The sequence below is a fragment of the Gossypium hirsutum genome, chromosome A02 (assembly GCF_007990345.1).
Source record: "Gossypium hirsutum isolate 1008001.06 chromosome A02, Gossypium_hirsutum_v2.1, whole genome shotgun sequence".
NCBI classification, from domain to species: Eukaryota; Viridiplantae; Streptophyta; class Magnoliopsida; order Malvales; family Malvaceae; genus Gossypium; species Gossypium hirsutum.
Window position 1 is genome coordinate 107,920,741 of NC_053425.1, and position 16,157 is coordinate 107,936,897.

At 30.4% G+C, this 16,157-nt stretch overlaps 3 protein-coding genes across 3 annotated transcripts; 2 read left to right on the forward strand and 1 right to left on the reverse strand.

Moving 5' to 3' along the window:
• The first annotated feature begins 2,372 nt into the window (after nucleotides 1-2,372).
• LOC107918265 (probable acyl-activating enzyme 1, peroxisomal) lies at nucleotides 2,373-6,117 on the forward strand. The gene is made up of 2 exons (XM_016847820.2): nucleotides 2,373-2,695; nucleotides 4,424-6,117. The coding sequence occupies exons 1-2, from the start codon at nucleotides 2,501-2,503 to the stop codon at nucleotides 5,843-5,845; spliced, it is 1,617 nt and encodes a 538-aa protein (XP_016703309.1). The 5' UTR covers nucleotides 2,373-2,500; the 3' UTR covers nucleotides 5,846-6,117.
• Nucleotides 6,118-8,527: 2,410 nt separating this feature from the next.
• On the reverse strand, nucleotides 8,528-9,955 carry LOC107945173 (purine permease 1-like). The gene is made up of 2 exons (XM_016879082.2): nucleotides 9,942-9,955; nucleotides 8,528-9,731 (listed from the first exon to the last, which is right to left on the reverse strand). Exons 1-2 carry the CDS (start codon nucleotides 9,953-9,955, stop codon nucleotides 8,993-8,995), a joined length of 753 nt encoding a protein of 250 aa, XP_016734571.1. The 3' UTR covers nucleotides 8,528-8,992.
• Nucleotides 9,956-12,858: 2,903 nt separating this feature from the next.
• On the forward strand, nucleotides 12,859-15,615 carry LOC107918343 (protein STRICTOSIDINE SYNTHASE-LIKE 5). Its single transcript, XM_016847914.2, has 4 exons — nucleotides 12,859-13,441; nucleotides 14,480-14,787; nucleotides 14,879-15,011; nucleotides 15,161-15,615. The coding sequence occupies exons 1-4, from the start codon at nucleotides 12,992-12,994 to the stop codon at nucleotides 15,446-15,448; spliced, it is 1,179 nt and encodes a 392-aa protein (XP_016703403.1). The 5' UTR covers nucleotides 12,859-12,991; the 3' UTR covers nucleotides 15,449-15,615.
• Nucleotides 15,616-16,157: the final 542 nt, after the last annotated feature.

The following is a 16,157-nucleotide window of genomic DNA, read 5'->3' on the forward strand; positions in this document are numbered from 1 at the left end:
TATTAATTTAAACATTAAATGGAAACTCAAATCGGAAATGAAGCATATTTAAAATCCCAACTATAATTTAGCAACATTTGATATGAAATTAACTTTTTCTTTTTTTAAAGGTAAATTCATTAATTCATTCAATGAATAGAGCTATACAATTTAGAGAGAAAAAAATAGCAAACAGTTGTTATAGATGGTGAATGATAAGCTCTATCAACGCAACAAAGACTTTAGCCTTAGCATCATCAATATAATATTATGACACGTTGACAATTGGCTTTGTCACAACTCAAACACGACATATCTGAATTGATTGTAAGCACTTAATACGATAAGAAAATCAGCCTGAATGGTCCAAAGCGGTGAGTAAAAGTCGACAAAAGAATCGAGCATTCACCAAACTAAAGAGGACGACAATAAAATCATCCCTAAAATCACTTGTAAAACTAAGATTACATGCATAATCAAGACTAAAAAACGTATTATAAAAGCAAACAAAAACTTCTAAAATCAAAGACTTATTAAAACAATGGAAAAACAAACAAAAAACATATAAAACTTAAGACAACACGGGTCCAAATCGACACCTGAAATCATTTATTATTTTGAAATACTCTCAAACCAAAAACAAATTAAGAAGTTGACGAAGAGCCACCCGCTTTCCAGAAAAACTACTGGTGGCCAATGGAGTTTTAGCGAACAACAGGCACCGTCGTGAAGACAACAAAGATATCTATAAAATAGATCTGCGTAATTATATGAAATCTTTTGAAAAAAAAAGTATTTTATATACAGTCAACCATCTCTATAACAACCACCCATTATAACAACATTTTGTTATAACAATCAAATTTCTAGAAGAATTGATTTTTTTTTAATGTTTTTATTTTAATACAAGTTTTTCACTTATAACAGCAACACCAATAGTTATGAAATACGTACTTTATTAAATTAGTTCTTATAACAACATGTGATCTAAATTTGTAAGAAAAATTATAGTCATTTCATATAAGCAAGTCTATTAATTATTATTTATTAAATGAAAATTGTCTTAATTAAAATTATTTTTCGACGAGTGAAATTAAGTACATTAATTCAATAAACTATTAAATTCTCTAATTAAATATTTTACCATGAATTTGGAACATCATGAACTTATAAATTGATTACTTTAATTTAGTAACTCATAATAAATTAATAAATTTAATTCGATAACTCAAATTGATTAATTGAACTTGTTGGATTTATGAACTTTATAATTAATTATGTGTAAAAAAAATATGCATAAAAACAATAATACATGCACATGTTATACGTCTTTTAATGTTGTTGTTTTTTTTTTGTATTATAAGTTTGTTAATTTGATTCTCACTTTATTTTATTTTTTTAATATAATTTTCACTTTCTTTATTTGATAAAAATTCATATTTATGGAAAGTTTATAACAATTATCTCTATATAACAGCATGTTGTTATAGGTGTATAACAACAAAATTTGAGTAGACAAATGGGCTGTCATAGAGAAAGAGTCATTGTCCGACTTTTTAAGTTATTTTCATCATTTTAAATATATTATTTTTACATTATAAAAAATTAAATTAATTATAAATTAAATAAAAAATAGACAATGGCGAATCAAGGATTTGGCCTCCCTAAAAATGAAAAAAATTTCAATTAAGCCATCTTATAAATAGAGAAACTATTAAGTAATATATAGTGAAATTGCACTTTAACCCTTCAAAATGAAAAATTGTCAATTCAATCCTCTTATAAATAAAGAAATTATAAATTAATATATATAGTAAAATTTCACTTTAACCCCTCTAAAAATAAAAAAAAAATTATTTAGTCCCTTCAAAAATGATAAAATTATAAATTAATACATAATAAACTTATATTTTAATCTATGGAAAAATTATAATTGAATTATAACTACTGCTAAAAAAATTTACTAAATTCACCCTTGAAAATAGAATCTAATTCGATTTGAATAACCACGGTTTTTTATTTATATTTTATAAACCGTCAAAATCTCTCGGTTTGAATCAATTTTTGATTTCTTGGTTTTTCTTGCTCAACCTTACTAATGAGAAATCGATTCGAGTTGAGGCTCTAACACCTTTCATAATTGAGTTTAGGTCCCACGTAAACATATAAGATTCAAAGAAAATATCACTATACAACAAATATATATATATATATAACATCATAAACCGAAATCTGATGCTATAATGTCGGATTCATAATGATGAAATGTAGAGTGACGACCGGGTGAATTTGCCCCATTTGCTGGGAAATAAAAATTATATATATGAGATTAATATAAAACCATAGAAGACGCACCGTCCTTATCTTCTACCTCATCACATCCCACAAAATTATATATATATATATTCACACATACATATACACATAACACTATAATATATAGTTTTTAGTCAGTGGTCTGACTCAGCCATTTAACCTATTAAAATCCCACTCTATCTCAGCTGAGCTTATTTTTGGAAATATGGAGGATCATCACCTTCATAACAATTCATCACCTTTATTGCCAGTGAGTTTCTTAGAGCGAGCTGCCCTTGTTTATGGAGATAAGGTTTCCATCGTTTACGGCACCGTTTCGTTCACGTGGAGGGAAACTCATCAAAGATGTTTACGACTCGCTTCCGGTTTGACTCAACTCGGGATTTCATCAGGCGATACTGTAAGTCCCTTTTTTTTTTTTCTTTTGGTTCTTTGTTTATCTCATGTTTAATGCACTAAATCATGCATTTTATATATTTTCTTACGAACAACGTAGCTGAATATGAATGAATGGTTTTTTTAGGACATGATATAATTCTTTCCAATGACAAGCAGAGTACTTAGTGGTTGTAACTTGTAAGACCAGTCCTTCTTCTTTAAGGAAGACGATGAGAATTATATATATTAACCTACGAGAATTAGGGTATTCATCCTTCCATATATTGCCTAAGTTCGAGTCATATTAATCGTATTTACTCTTCTCTTATACCCAGCTCAAATCAATTATGTTTTCAAACAATAAGATTTTTTTATGAGATTTTAAATAAATAATCTTAACTAAATGCATAGGATAAATATTAAATTTTTATAATTCTTTAAGGATTAATAAATATTATTTTTTTAAAAAAAATTGTACATAAAAATTCATATATAGTGGTATAAAAAATAATTTTCATTTCTCAAAATACATGTACACCACATTGACTCCAATGGGCTTTTGAAATTTTTTTTTTATATTTAGAAAATAATTCTCATTTTTAATTTTTTTTAAAACTCAAAAATATGTTTACTATTTAAGCAATATTATAGTAATTAAAAATACCAAAAAAAATATTGTGATAAACAAGAGCAATGTACTTTATTACTATAAAACAATACAAAGAGTCAAGGTCAACATCAACATCTCAACCAAGCTACATATGGATTCATGCAGGAAGGTGATGCACGACAATGCCATTAGATTTATTTTTGGTCTTTGAATTTTTTTTTTCTTTTGTTAAATTTTTTATTAAATATTTTTAATGGTATAATTACTAAATTAATAAATTTAATAATAGGACAAATTTGATGTGGTTAGGACATGCGCATTCACCTCAAATAAATATTAATTAATTAGTAATATTTGTCCTTGTACCTTCCTCAGTTATGGACGATTCCTCTATTAATTTCAACATCAATAATACTTACTATTTATATACATATTTATAAAAACAGGACAATCTTAGCAGTATGATAATATTTATATATAAAAAATTAACATAGTCATTAAATTATTTATTCTTAAATTCAATCAATGGAATACAAAAAAATGCCAAAAAAAAAACTATTAAATCATTCTTAAAAATCCAGCAAACCCATTATAATATATATTATAAATAAATTTTTTGTACTTTTTTAAAAAAACGTATAACACGTTAGTGGTCCTGTATGAAAAGTCTAGTCATTTTCTATTTAATTTTTTTTAGTCAAATATGATGATGCGATTTGCAAAGTCAAGTTGCATTATGGTTTGTGCAAGTCTTCTCATGAAAATAAGATATTTACGTTCAAAGTCTTCCATAAAGTCAAGTCAAGTTAATTTAATTAATAATTATGGTTGCATTAAGTAAAAGAAATGCAAAAGTGAATAAAGTAATACGTGCATGTATTTTTCTTATTAGCGTCGGCTTGTTTTCATATAAATAAGAGCTATGGAGGTGACTTCATGGTTTAATTAATGAATATATGTATCATACATTCCTGTCTTTTTCATGGAAGATTCATGTCAGCAATAATATCTATCAATTAATGAACAAGACAAACGATTTTAATAGGTTCTGACATGGAAGACATGCATGGGCTGCCATCAGCTTCTTTGAAATAACCTAGAATTGCCTTTGTAGTTGACTTTTTCTTTCTTATTCATTAGGTTGCAGCTATGGCGCCAAATATTCCGGCATTATACGATCTGCATTTCGCCGTACCAATGGCGGGTGCTGTTTTGTCTGCACTTAATACCAAGCTCGATGCAGCCAGTTTAGCAGTTATACTAGAAAAACTGGAGGCTAAATTCATGTTTATCGATTATGAATATGTTGATGTTATTGTGAAAGCACTTGAAATAATGTCACAGAACATGACCAAGCACCCTTTTTTTGTGTTAATCGAGGAACACGACCAGGGACCTGATTTGGTCTCTGTTGGTGGTAATAAAATCAAGTATGATGATCTTATTGCAATGGGGGAATCTGATTTTGAAATAGTTAAACCGAAGGATGAAGGTGATCCGATTTCGGTGAATTTTACTTCCGGTTCAACTGGTGAACCTAAAGGGGTATTATATAGCCATAAAGCTGCCTATCTCAAATCTTTAGCATCGGTTCGGTTGTATGACATGGGGGTTGCGCCGGTGTTTTTATGGACAGTGGACATGTTTCGTTGCAATGGTTGGTGTTGTACTTGGACCATGGCGGCTGTCGGTGGCACCAACATCTGCTTAAGAAATGTATCAGCAAAGGTCATCTTCGACTCCATTGTTCTTCACAATGTGACTCACTTGTGCGGCGGGCCGGCCATTTTGAACTTGATCGCCGATGCGTCGCTTACGGTTCCTTTTAAGGTTCGACTTATCGTTGCCGGCGTGTTACCGATGTCCCGAGTGATGAAAGTTGAAGGATTGGGATATACTGTTAGCCATGCATATGGAATGACCGAAGTACTTGGTCCTGCTATTGTTAAGCCATGGAGATCAACCAATGAACATAAAAAGGATAACATTGTGGTCGAAAATGTCGACGTGAAGGAACCCGAAACGATGGCGAGCGTACGTCATGACGGGAAGACGATCGGAGAAATCATGTTTAAAGGGAACACATTGATGTTAGGGTACCTTAAAGATCCAAAAGCAACACAAGAAGCATTTAAAGATGGATGGTATAGGACCAAGGACCTTGGTGCTATTCACCCTAACGGTGTCATACAATTGAAGGACCGGGCAAAAGATATCATTTTTACAGGAGGGGAAATTATAAGCACATTGGAAGTGGAAGCTGTACTTTTAAGCCACCCCAAGGTGTCGGAAGCCGCCGTGGTTGGAAAACGAGACGATTATTCCAAAGAAACCCCTTGTGCTTATGTGAAATTGAAGGAAGAGTACTATTATGGTGCAATGAGTTGCCAAGAGATTCTTGAATTTTGCGAGGAACGGCTGCCGGATTTTATGGTTCCTCGAACCGTGGTGTTCGGTGAATTGCCGGTGAACTCGACGGGGAAGGTGCAAAAGTTTACGCTAAGGGTGAAAGCTAATGGCATGCATAGCAATATTGGTCATAAAAATGGGTGTCAAATATAGAACTACCCGAGATGTGGGAAGGTTTGAGAAAAAGTATAGGCCTGAAAAATAGGCTTGAATAAAAAATAAGGTCTGTTTAAAAAAAGGGCCGAGCCTCGGGTAAGGTATTTTTGGCCTGGACCTGGCTCAGCCAAGACCGAATTCACTAAAGGGCAAAAAAAAAATCTGCTCTTTTTTTTTTGTTTTTAAATATTATTTTCTTGCTGTTTTCTCCCTATTTTGCTACCATTTTACTATTATGTTACTACTATTTTGTTGTTATTGTTTGGATATTGTATAAAACTTATTTTGTTGTTAATTTTGTTATTATTTTAAAGGCATTTGTTAATTTTGTTATTATTTTGGAGGCATTTGCTTGTTAAGTTGCATTTATCTTAGTGTTATTTAACTACATATTTTTTATTTTTTCAATTTATTGGGAAATATTTATTTTGATATTTTTAGTATTTTTGATATATTATATATATTTAAAAATTATATAAAAATTACTACGGGTGGGCCAGATTGGGCTTGGATTTTAGCATTTTTATTCGAGTCGGGCTTGGACAAAATTTTAGGCTCATTTTTTTGGGTCTGGTCGGGTCCAAACTTAATAAATAGGCCTAAATTTTTAATTGAATCCGACCCAAACCTAGCCCGGCCCATGAACACCTCTAGCTAAAGATCATAGAAAGTTTTTTTATTATATATATAGTGAAAATATATTATTTGTTTACATTTTTTACTCAAATTATTACTTATTTGGGTTTATATCATGTGGTTGAACATTAATAGTACTATGTCTAAGCTACTAGGCAATAAACACGTTTAAAACAAAAGCAATTTTATTCTCAAAGTTCATCTCATCTTTTGTTTATATCACGTACTTACGTAAATTAGTCATTGTATGTTAGATCAAACAGTAAATTAGTTATTCTATTAAAATTTTCATCAAATTTTACTGTTAAAAACATGTCTTTATACATCAACATAAGATACATGTGGTCTAGTTATTTTGTTAACCATTCCAATTTTTAACTGTAAAAACCAATGAAATTTTAATGAAAATAACTAGTTTATTCTTTGATTTAACATACATAGACTAATTTATTCATTTTTCGATAAACAGAGTAAAATACAATTCTAACTTCTAATATGGGAGCTTTTATGATAGTTTTACCTATTATTTTTACTATTACTATTAATTGTAAAAAAATATGCTTTTTTTTTGAGAGTGCATGTTAAAAAAAGATTATTGTCAATAAGGTCTTGATTTATTGGTTAAAGCGGAGGTCTTGAGTCTTTGTAACTTAGGTTTGAGTCTCACCATATGTGTGAATCTTTGTTTTACTTCATGTGTGTCTATGTATCAGTTTTATTTGTTTCTTTTCGATTTTTGGTTTGTGTGTTATGTATTGTACCTATAACTATAGTGTATTGTAATCAGTGGCAAAGCTAGAACAATTTTTTAGAGGAGGCTAGATGAAATTTTAATTTTTTTATAATCTATATCTTCGTAATTTTTAAAGGTTAAATCGAATTTTTATAAATTTAAAGGGGCAAAAATATAATTTACCTTTACTAATTAAATACCTAAATAACAATTTTACATTTTAAGGATGTCGGGCCATACCAAACCCTTGATTCCCCACTAATTGTAATCACAAAGAAGATAGTGACAAATGGATAGCAAAAGACAAATCTCCTTTTCTCCCATTTTCAACCTACATCGAATAGGTGCAAATTTAGTTAAGCATGAGAAAGGATTCAAGCTTGTTGGAAAACTCGTTGTCGGACTTGATTAATCGCTCCTTGTTGTTCAAAATAAATGGTTTCATTTTTGTAATTTTCAAATTGTTCCAAAATCTTATAAGTTGAATTAATCAAATTCAATTTTCCTCGTTCTATCTCAGAGTATCCATTCACTCAAAACCGATCCGCCTCCATTTCTACTTTCTGTAAGCGGGGCCCGAGCCTTTTCCAACCGTTAAATAGCCCCCCCCCCCGCGTAGTTCTTCTAAATTTCGAATAGTATTCAAGATCCTCTCTTTTCGATTATCTAATAAATCACTTAATGAAAGTAGATTATCTTTCCATTCATTTTTTTTATTTCAAAAATTCCATGATCCTTTCCCGAAACAAATATGAACCTTTCGATTCATTTTGCTCTCACGCTCAATTATTTCTTATTTATTGGGAATTAATTCCCAATATCATTTTTTTTAATGTAATGAGCTTATATTTTTAAATTTTTGACATAATATGGTCTCTCGAGTTCAAATGAAGTTTTCTTTCTCTTTTTAAATCCATTTAGTATTTTTAAAGTTACTTTTTATTGTTACATGATTATCAAGTAAATATATATATTAAATTTAAAATGTAAGTAGTAATTTTAATGATGATAAGAAGTTGATTTAAAATTTTAAATTTAAGAAAGAGAGAGAGTAAGAGATATTTTCATATACCACTAATTTTAACTCAAATCTAAATCTAGTGTAATTTGATTTTGTTATTAAAATATTTCAAATATTTGGTCCACCCAAATTAAGTTCTTATCATATTTGAGTTTTTTTTTTACACAATGTCTAAAACTAATCGAATTAATTTTTAATTATTAATAAATTGCGAACAACACTCTAAAATACACAATAACCCTTAAAATTATATATATATATATATATATAGGAGAATGGTGGGCTTATCTTATATAAAACTACCTCAATTGAAACTTTTATAGGAGAATATAACACTAATTTGTAGCAATTACATCAAATGACTTAGAAGCTTATTTAGGAATTTGGTGGGGATGAAGATGATGACTAACACTTAAACATTGCTTTCGAGAGTTTTGGGAGGCAGAGATGAGGCCATCTCGATTTCAGGATCTGGTTTCTTCTTTTTGCTTTACTAGACTTCACCATAGAAGTAGGAAAAAAAACTCAGAGCGAGAGAGCAAACGAAACACCCTTCTCGGCTTGAAACTTTTCATTAAAAATCATTAAAAACAATTACTGCTAGAATTTCTGTTATTGGTAATAGAACCTTGCCATACTATTGCATTACAAATCACAATCACGTATTATTTTGTTTCTCCCAACTCGAATTCCCTTGCTTCCCTTCTAATCACCTGCAAATAGAAATAACCTTTCATTAATAAATTTTAAAAAATCACTCACCTGTCCTGTAAGAAGAGACCAAAAAACAAACATTGAAATCGTTGTTGGCTAGCATCCCGACGGTGCAAACGACTGTAGCAACGAAACACATCACCAACTGAATCTCCATCACAAGGGCATAGCTGATCTCTTGCTTTGCCTTCTTGAACGTTAGTTCCACCAATGGCATTATAAATGCATAGAAAACCGCTGCAGCCAAGGTCATTACGAACCCCAAAATATATTCCCTGTTGGGTTCATTCGCAGGCCGGTCGCTGCTCGAATGCAAAGCCAAAAGGCCAGCCCCTATGCTCAATAAAAACACGGCATTTATGGAGTAGGCAGTGAACTTTTGTTTCACCAACAGGAAAGCAAACACTGCCGTGAAAGCCAACTGCGACGCGATGATCAAAGAAGCAGTCGAAACGGGGAGACGAGATAAGCCATAGGCGTAGAGGTAGTTATCGAGGCCTGTGATGATCCCAAGGACTACAGCGGCGAGGAACAACGGTCGTTCCATGTAGAAAAACTTGTTTTCCGATGTGGGATCGACCGTCCTGGAACGATGCATGTAAGCACAAGCGATGGGGAGCAAGATGATGGGGCAGCCCGCGGTCTCGAGCCAGCTCGAGAACCAGATTCGGTTGCCACCATTGATGAAGTAGAGGCGAGCGATAAGTGGACCACCGCAGTTGCCTATTGCAAGGATGATGCAGTTTATGACTAGGAGAGCTTTTCTCTTGGTTAGGTTCCTTCACATCCATGATACCATGCTTTTTGTATAAAAATATTGGTTTCATCAATTCAAATCTCACTTTTATCTTAATCTTAACTCAAAATTTTAAAAAAAAATCCTCAAATTATTCATAAGCATACAACAATAAAAAATAAATCACCAATTCAAATTACTTTGCTAAATATTTATCTATAAGCCACTTGAACACTCAATATCATAATCTTACACAAAGTGCATCATCGCGCATGAAGCACATAAACTTATACACAATCCAACCCTATGATATATCAACAATATCCGGCTCAACTCAATTATAGTTAATAGGGTACCAATGTCAATTACATTTTACGATCCAATACATATATAATTTCATACCCAATTCATTATCAATATACATGTATTGTCATATCATAAAACATATTTCTATTCAATTTTCATATCACAACTAATTCCTTTTTAACATTATTGCATAGGCGATAGAGACAGTACCAACATATTATCCTGAAACTTGAGATTTAATCTATATATTTTAATTTTTGACATAATTTGGTTTCTCTACTTTTATAATGTCATTAGTTTATCTAAATTGTCAATATTGTCAACTATTTCAATCAAAATGCTGACATCAATTTTTCTTAAGAACATTTATTCCAACAAAAATTTTATTTTATTATAACGAGTTTAGCTTTTTTTAAAAAAAAATCATATTAGTATTTTCAAAGCTGCTTTCATTATTACATGATTATCAATTAAGTACATGTGTTTTTAATTTCAAAATAATTTAAATAATAATAATAGTGATAAGAATTTGAATTTAAAATTTAAAATTTAAAAAATAGAAAAACATCACATATATCATTAATTGATTAAAACTTAAAAAGTAATTTAAAATCAAATGTCTTAAATATTTGGGCTAGCAATTTCCCTAAATCACAAGGCAGCCTCTATTAATTTAGTCATTTAATTTATACTTACCTTTGAGATGTTATATTATTTCTGAAAATTTAATTACTAATAAATTCTGAAGACCACCCTAAAATACCACCACATTTATATATATATATATATATATTAGATTACGGCACATATATGACACGAGTGAAAAAATTATATAATAAATTTATAGAAATTTATCTAAAATTAAAATTGACTTTAATTGAAATGGTAAAATTAAGATGGTGGATATAAGATATATTCAGAGGCGAAGCGAAGAAAAAATTTTAGGGGACCGAAATTAAATTTTTATCTTTATAATTTTTTAAAAGGTTAAATCAAATTTTTATCATTTTTAGGAGAGTCAAAGTGTAATTTTACCTTTATTAATTTAAAATTTTTAAAAATTCAAAGGACCAAAATGATAAAATTTCTATTTTAAGGAGTCGCCCCTACCAGTCGCCTAAATCCATCTCTAGAGATATATTATGTTGAAATCCCATCATTGTTACTATGTCTAAACTTATCAAAATATAAAAAGATAAATACCTTAAAATAATATTAGTCGTCTTATTAATTATGTTAATTTTTTATGGATTTTACTAAAATATAGAAAAATATCCTCTTATTATAATTTATTTTTGTGAATAGACAAGTGCGTCCATAAAATTAGTAGAAAAGTCGTGTAAAATTATCCAAAAGAATCTTCAAAATTTTGATCATAAAATTGGTTGGTTGCCAATATATACCCCACCAAAAGAAAGCTAAATTATTATTAAGTTTGTGGTTTGGTCATTTGATTTTAAAAAAGTTATAAAATAGTCATTAAATTATTTGAAAGTTTTCATTTAAGTTATCGAGATGTTAAAATCGCTATACAATTTACACTACTTGCATCAATCGAGAACTTTTCTTCTAATTCAATTTTTTTATAAAACAATTTTAAAGGTCATGAATTTAGAAAACGAAATCCAAATAGCTTTCTTCTTAGATTGTCAGATCAGCTTGGATCTAATATATATATATTCTTTTACTCGCTAATAGGTATTGATCAATTGTATTGGTCGTTGAATTGTCACTTGGAGCTCACTAGTCAGACTTTTAAAAAGAAACATAACAACTTAGTCATTTAAATAAAAACTTTCAAATAGTTCAATTACTTAAATGAAAACTCTCGAGTAGCTCAATGACCATTTTGTGACTTTTTTAAAATTAAGTGACTAAAATATGAACTTACTAATAATTTAATAACTTTAGGTATAGTTTACTCTTAATGTATTTATCTATCGTGTATTAATTTTTTATTTGATCATGTTTAAAAGGATTAAACAAAAAAAGTTTTCATTTTTACCAAGCCAAAGAATAATTTTACCTTATATTAATTTATAATTATATCATTTATTAATAGATTGAATTATAATTTTTTATTTTGAAAAATAAACTAAAGTCAACTTTAAAATATTTGAGGTTCATGATTGTTTTTCTTAACAATATCATCTGAATTTTATTACAAGTAAATGTCATGTCTGAATTGTTTCTAAGATTATTAAAAATTTAAATTACATTTATCTAAATTTATTTAATTTTAAATTTAATCGAATATATTATTTATAGTTGAGTTATAATTTCCTAAAAGTAAATATTTCTCGACTTATAATAAAATAACAAAAAATGTCAAAAGACACTAATTTTCGCTACCTAATATGTGAACACTTATCGAGGCCGATTAACGTGGTCCGTGGGACGCAAACTCACTGAGTCTAACTCATCACCAAATCTAAGGACGAGAGTTTTTCAAAATTAACAATTTTAATACCTCCCCTGTTTCTTCCTCATATATATAGTAAATTATACCAAAAGTCATTAAATTATTGATAAGTTACGAGTTAGTCATTTAATTTTAAAAAATTACAAAATAATTATTAAACTATTTAAAAGAAACAATGATTTGACAATTAGTATAGTGGATAATACTCATTAACAAGTGGAAGAGTATACTTTAAATTCAAGTCAATCTGATTATCAGTGTCAAAAATTGGTAAAGAAAACTATTTGAATTTTAGTTTACAGATTCATGACCTTAAAACTGTTTTATGAAACAAAAAACTAAACTATAGAATAAAAGGTGAATGAGAGTTTTCAATTGATGAATGTAATGTAAACATAGAAGATTATACAATAATAATTTTAACAATCCTGTAACTTAAATGAAAATTTTCGTTCAATAACTTTTTCGTAACTATTTAAAATTAAGTAACAGAACGCGAATTTGCTAAAATATGGTTTATCCTATATATTTTACAACACTCTTCAAGCCTTCCGTTGGAATAGTTTATTCATACAATGCCCGAGTCAAAAAGCTCACCTTCCTCACCCAAGTCTCCTCTTAATTCAAGAACACGGCCATGGCCGTTGCTGCCTCTTATTTTATCCGCAATTCTGCTGCCGGTGGTTGCAGCTATAGTTGTTTACCAGCTTGACTCGTTCGACGCAGCCCCTATGCCCCTCCACGAGTTGAGTGTCCCCTTCGAGCCGCCCTTGTTACATAACGACCGTATGCTACAAGGGGCGGAGTTTTTGGGTGCCGGTAAGCTTCCGGGACCGGAAGATTTTGCGTATGATTCCAGATCTCAAGTAATCTACACGGGCACGGTAGATGGATGGATAAGGCGAGTGTGGGTGAACGACTCGGGTAGTGACACGTTTGTTGAAGACTGGGCCAACACCGGTGGTAGACCGCTTGGACTCGCTTTGGGGCTCAACCAAGAAGTCATCGTTGCTGACGCTTACAAGGTCTGATTTTTTTATTTTATGATATTATACACACACACAACTCCTTTAAACATGGTCCATATGGCCATGTAGTTCATTAGTGCAACAACTATTATGCTTAAAAATCAAAATTAACAATTTGGCTAAACTACGTTAAATATTTATGCATGTAACATTTCATACTCGACTGACAAGATTATTGGATCTATGTGTGATGTTACGTTAGGTTGTTGAAGCAACTCAAGTTACTATAATGCAAATAAAATTAATCTACTCATCAAAATAGTTTATATACATGTAATTATACACTCATTGATTTCTTTTCATTAATTTATGGGATTATAAGAATTAATTTTCAGAGTTAGAACTTGAATCTAAACTCAATCAAATTTCAACTATATGTATCGAGACAATGGGTCTTTATGCGTCGAGACAGGTTATATAAATTACTTTAGAATTTTTAGTTTCAAAGTAAAAATATCTCGAGACACTGCACATTGTGTCTCGAGGCAAGGTCCTTTATGTCTCGAAACCTAAAGCAAGGCAAAACTTATTTACCTTCAATGTTCTTCTGTTTCGAGACAAAGATCGTTTGTCTCGAGATCTATTAACAATTGTCTTGATAATATACAAATATGTCTCGAGACCTCAAATTATTGAATGCCAAAAATTAAATAAGACTTGTTCTAATGGTATCAAGACATGTTTTTTCAGTCTTGAGACTCAATGACCAAATGGTCAAAATCCTTCACATTTAAGTGTCCTAAACCTTAACCAAATGAATCTAAACATACCTAAAACTTGTCACAAAATTTATTCATCCAATTCATCTATCTAAACATGATCAAATATTCCCACATCCCACCTGGTTCCAGCCCGACCCGAACGATTAACAAGTAAAGTTATAATCATATATCTTTTTGGTTGAAGTAATCTATCTAAACATGGTCAAATATTACTCCATCTCTCAAAACCTTATCAACAATCAATAATTAATTTAAGAAAAACGTTTTGCATACACAATATTTGTAACATTTCTATATATATGTATATATATAGGGACTATTGAATATAAGTAGAGATGGTGCTATCGAGGTGCTAGCAGACGAAGCCGAAGCTTTGAAATTTAAGTTGACGGATGGTGTCGATGTAGCAAAGGACGGCACGGTGTATTTCACCGATGCTTCCTACAAGTACAACTTGCACGAATTCTTTCAAGACATAATGGAGGGTAGGCCTCGTGGTCGGCTTATTAGCTTCGACCCCATTTCAAAACGACCCAATGTGCTGCTCACCGATCTTTACTTTGCTAATGGAATTGCTGTGTCACCTCATCAAGATTGTGTCATCTTCTGTGAAACCCCCATGTATGTTTTTTTACATACATACAACCCCAAAATAAAATTCATCTCTTTCATTATATATATGAGTTGATAAAGGATTAATGTGGATATGCAGGAGGAGGTGCAGAAAGTATTACATTGAGGGCCATAAGAAGGGACATGTCGAAAAGTTCATTGATAATTTACCAGGGATGCCTGATAACATCAAATATGATGGAGATGGCCATTATTGGATTGCATTGCCTACGGTAAGATAATGTTATGACGGATAATTATTAGCTTTAATTTCCATTATTTAATTATTTTAAAAGTAGAAAGATTAAAAAGCGAATAACTAAATTACCAATAAGTCTCAAATTCCTTTAATATGAAATAACATTTGGTGATATCACATTAGGGAAATACAATGTTTTGGGATATAGCAATGAGATATCCAATGGTTCGAAAGGCAGCGGCTATGGTTGATCGGTGGATAGGTTGGATAGGTCGAATCAAATCGGAGAAAAATGGTGGGATGCTGGTGGTCGACATTAATGGGAAACCCGTTGCACATTATAGGGATGTTGAATTAACTATGGTTACATCTGGGTTTAAGCTAAAAAATCATTTATATATCGGGTCTTTTATCCTCCCTTATATTATTCGCATCGATCTCGACCAACACCCAGCTCGGCACAGTCAGTAGTAACTCTTTAACTTTTACACTTACAAGTACTTTAGTCTTGTTATTGTTGTTCAAAAGTGTTTTTTATGTATCATATTTTACTGTTATTATTATTGTTCTGTTTTCGATCTTCTTGTACCATAAACAAAAGTTCGTAACAAAAATCAGGAGTATTTTTTTTCGATTAAGTACCTATGCTTCTTTCAGTAGAACACTCGTGTTAAATATTTATGGAATATATTATGTTGTTTGGTTTAGATGTCAAACTAAAAATAATATTTAAAAAATAATAATATTTTTAAAAAATTTACTCCATGCATTGGCAGAAGTATAACCACGTTAGTGTACTTTTGCCTGAGACAAAGAAATGATCTTTACCCGTAATTATTTTTAAAAATGGTCCATTTCCATAAATAATTTTAAAAATGGTCCTTTATTGGTAGTATGCGCCCAATAAATTGATTGCTAATTTAATACCTTTGTTGAATACTTTCATCACTCTTGGCTGTAAACAAACAAATTCTTAAAGGTTTTTTTATAAAAATAACCTAAAAAATTTAATTAATTATTAAAATAACTTATTTTTTAATTAAACACGAAAATAACTTAAAATCTATAGTAAAAGTTGGTGAAGTTAAATGGTTTGACGCCACCAACATGTCATGTCAGCTTCCGGGATAAAAAATTAATTTTTTGGTGGAATCATGTAGAATGGCGCCACATGTATAAA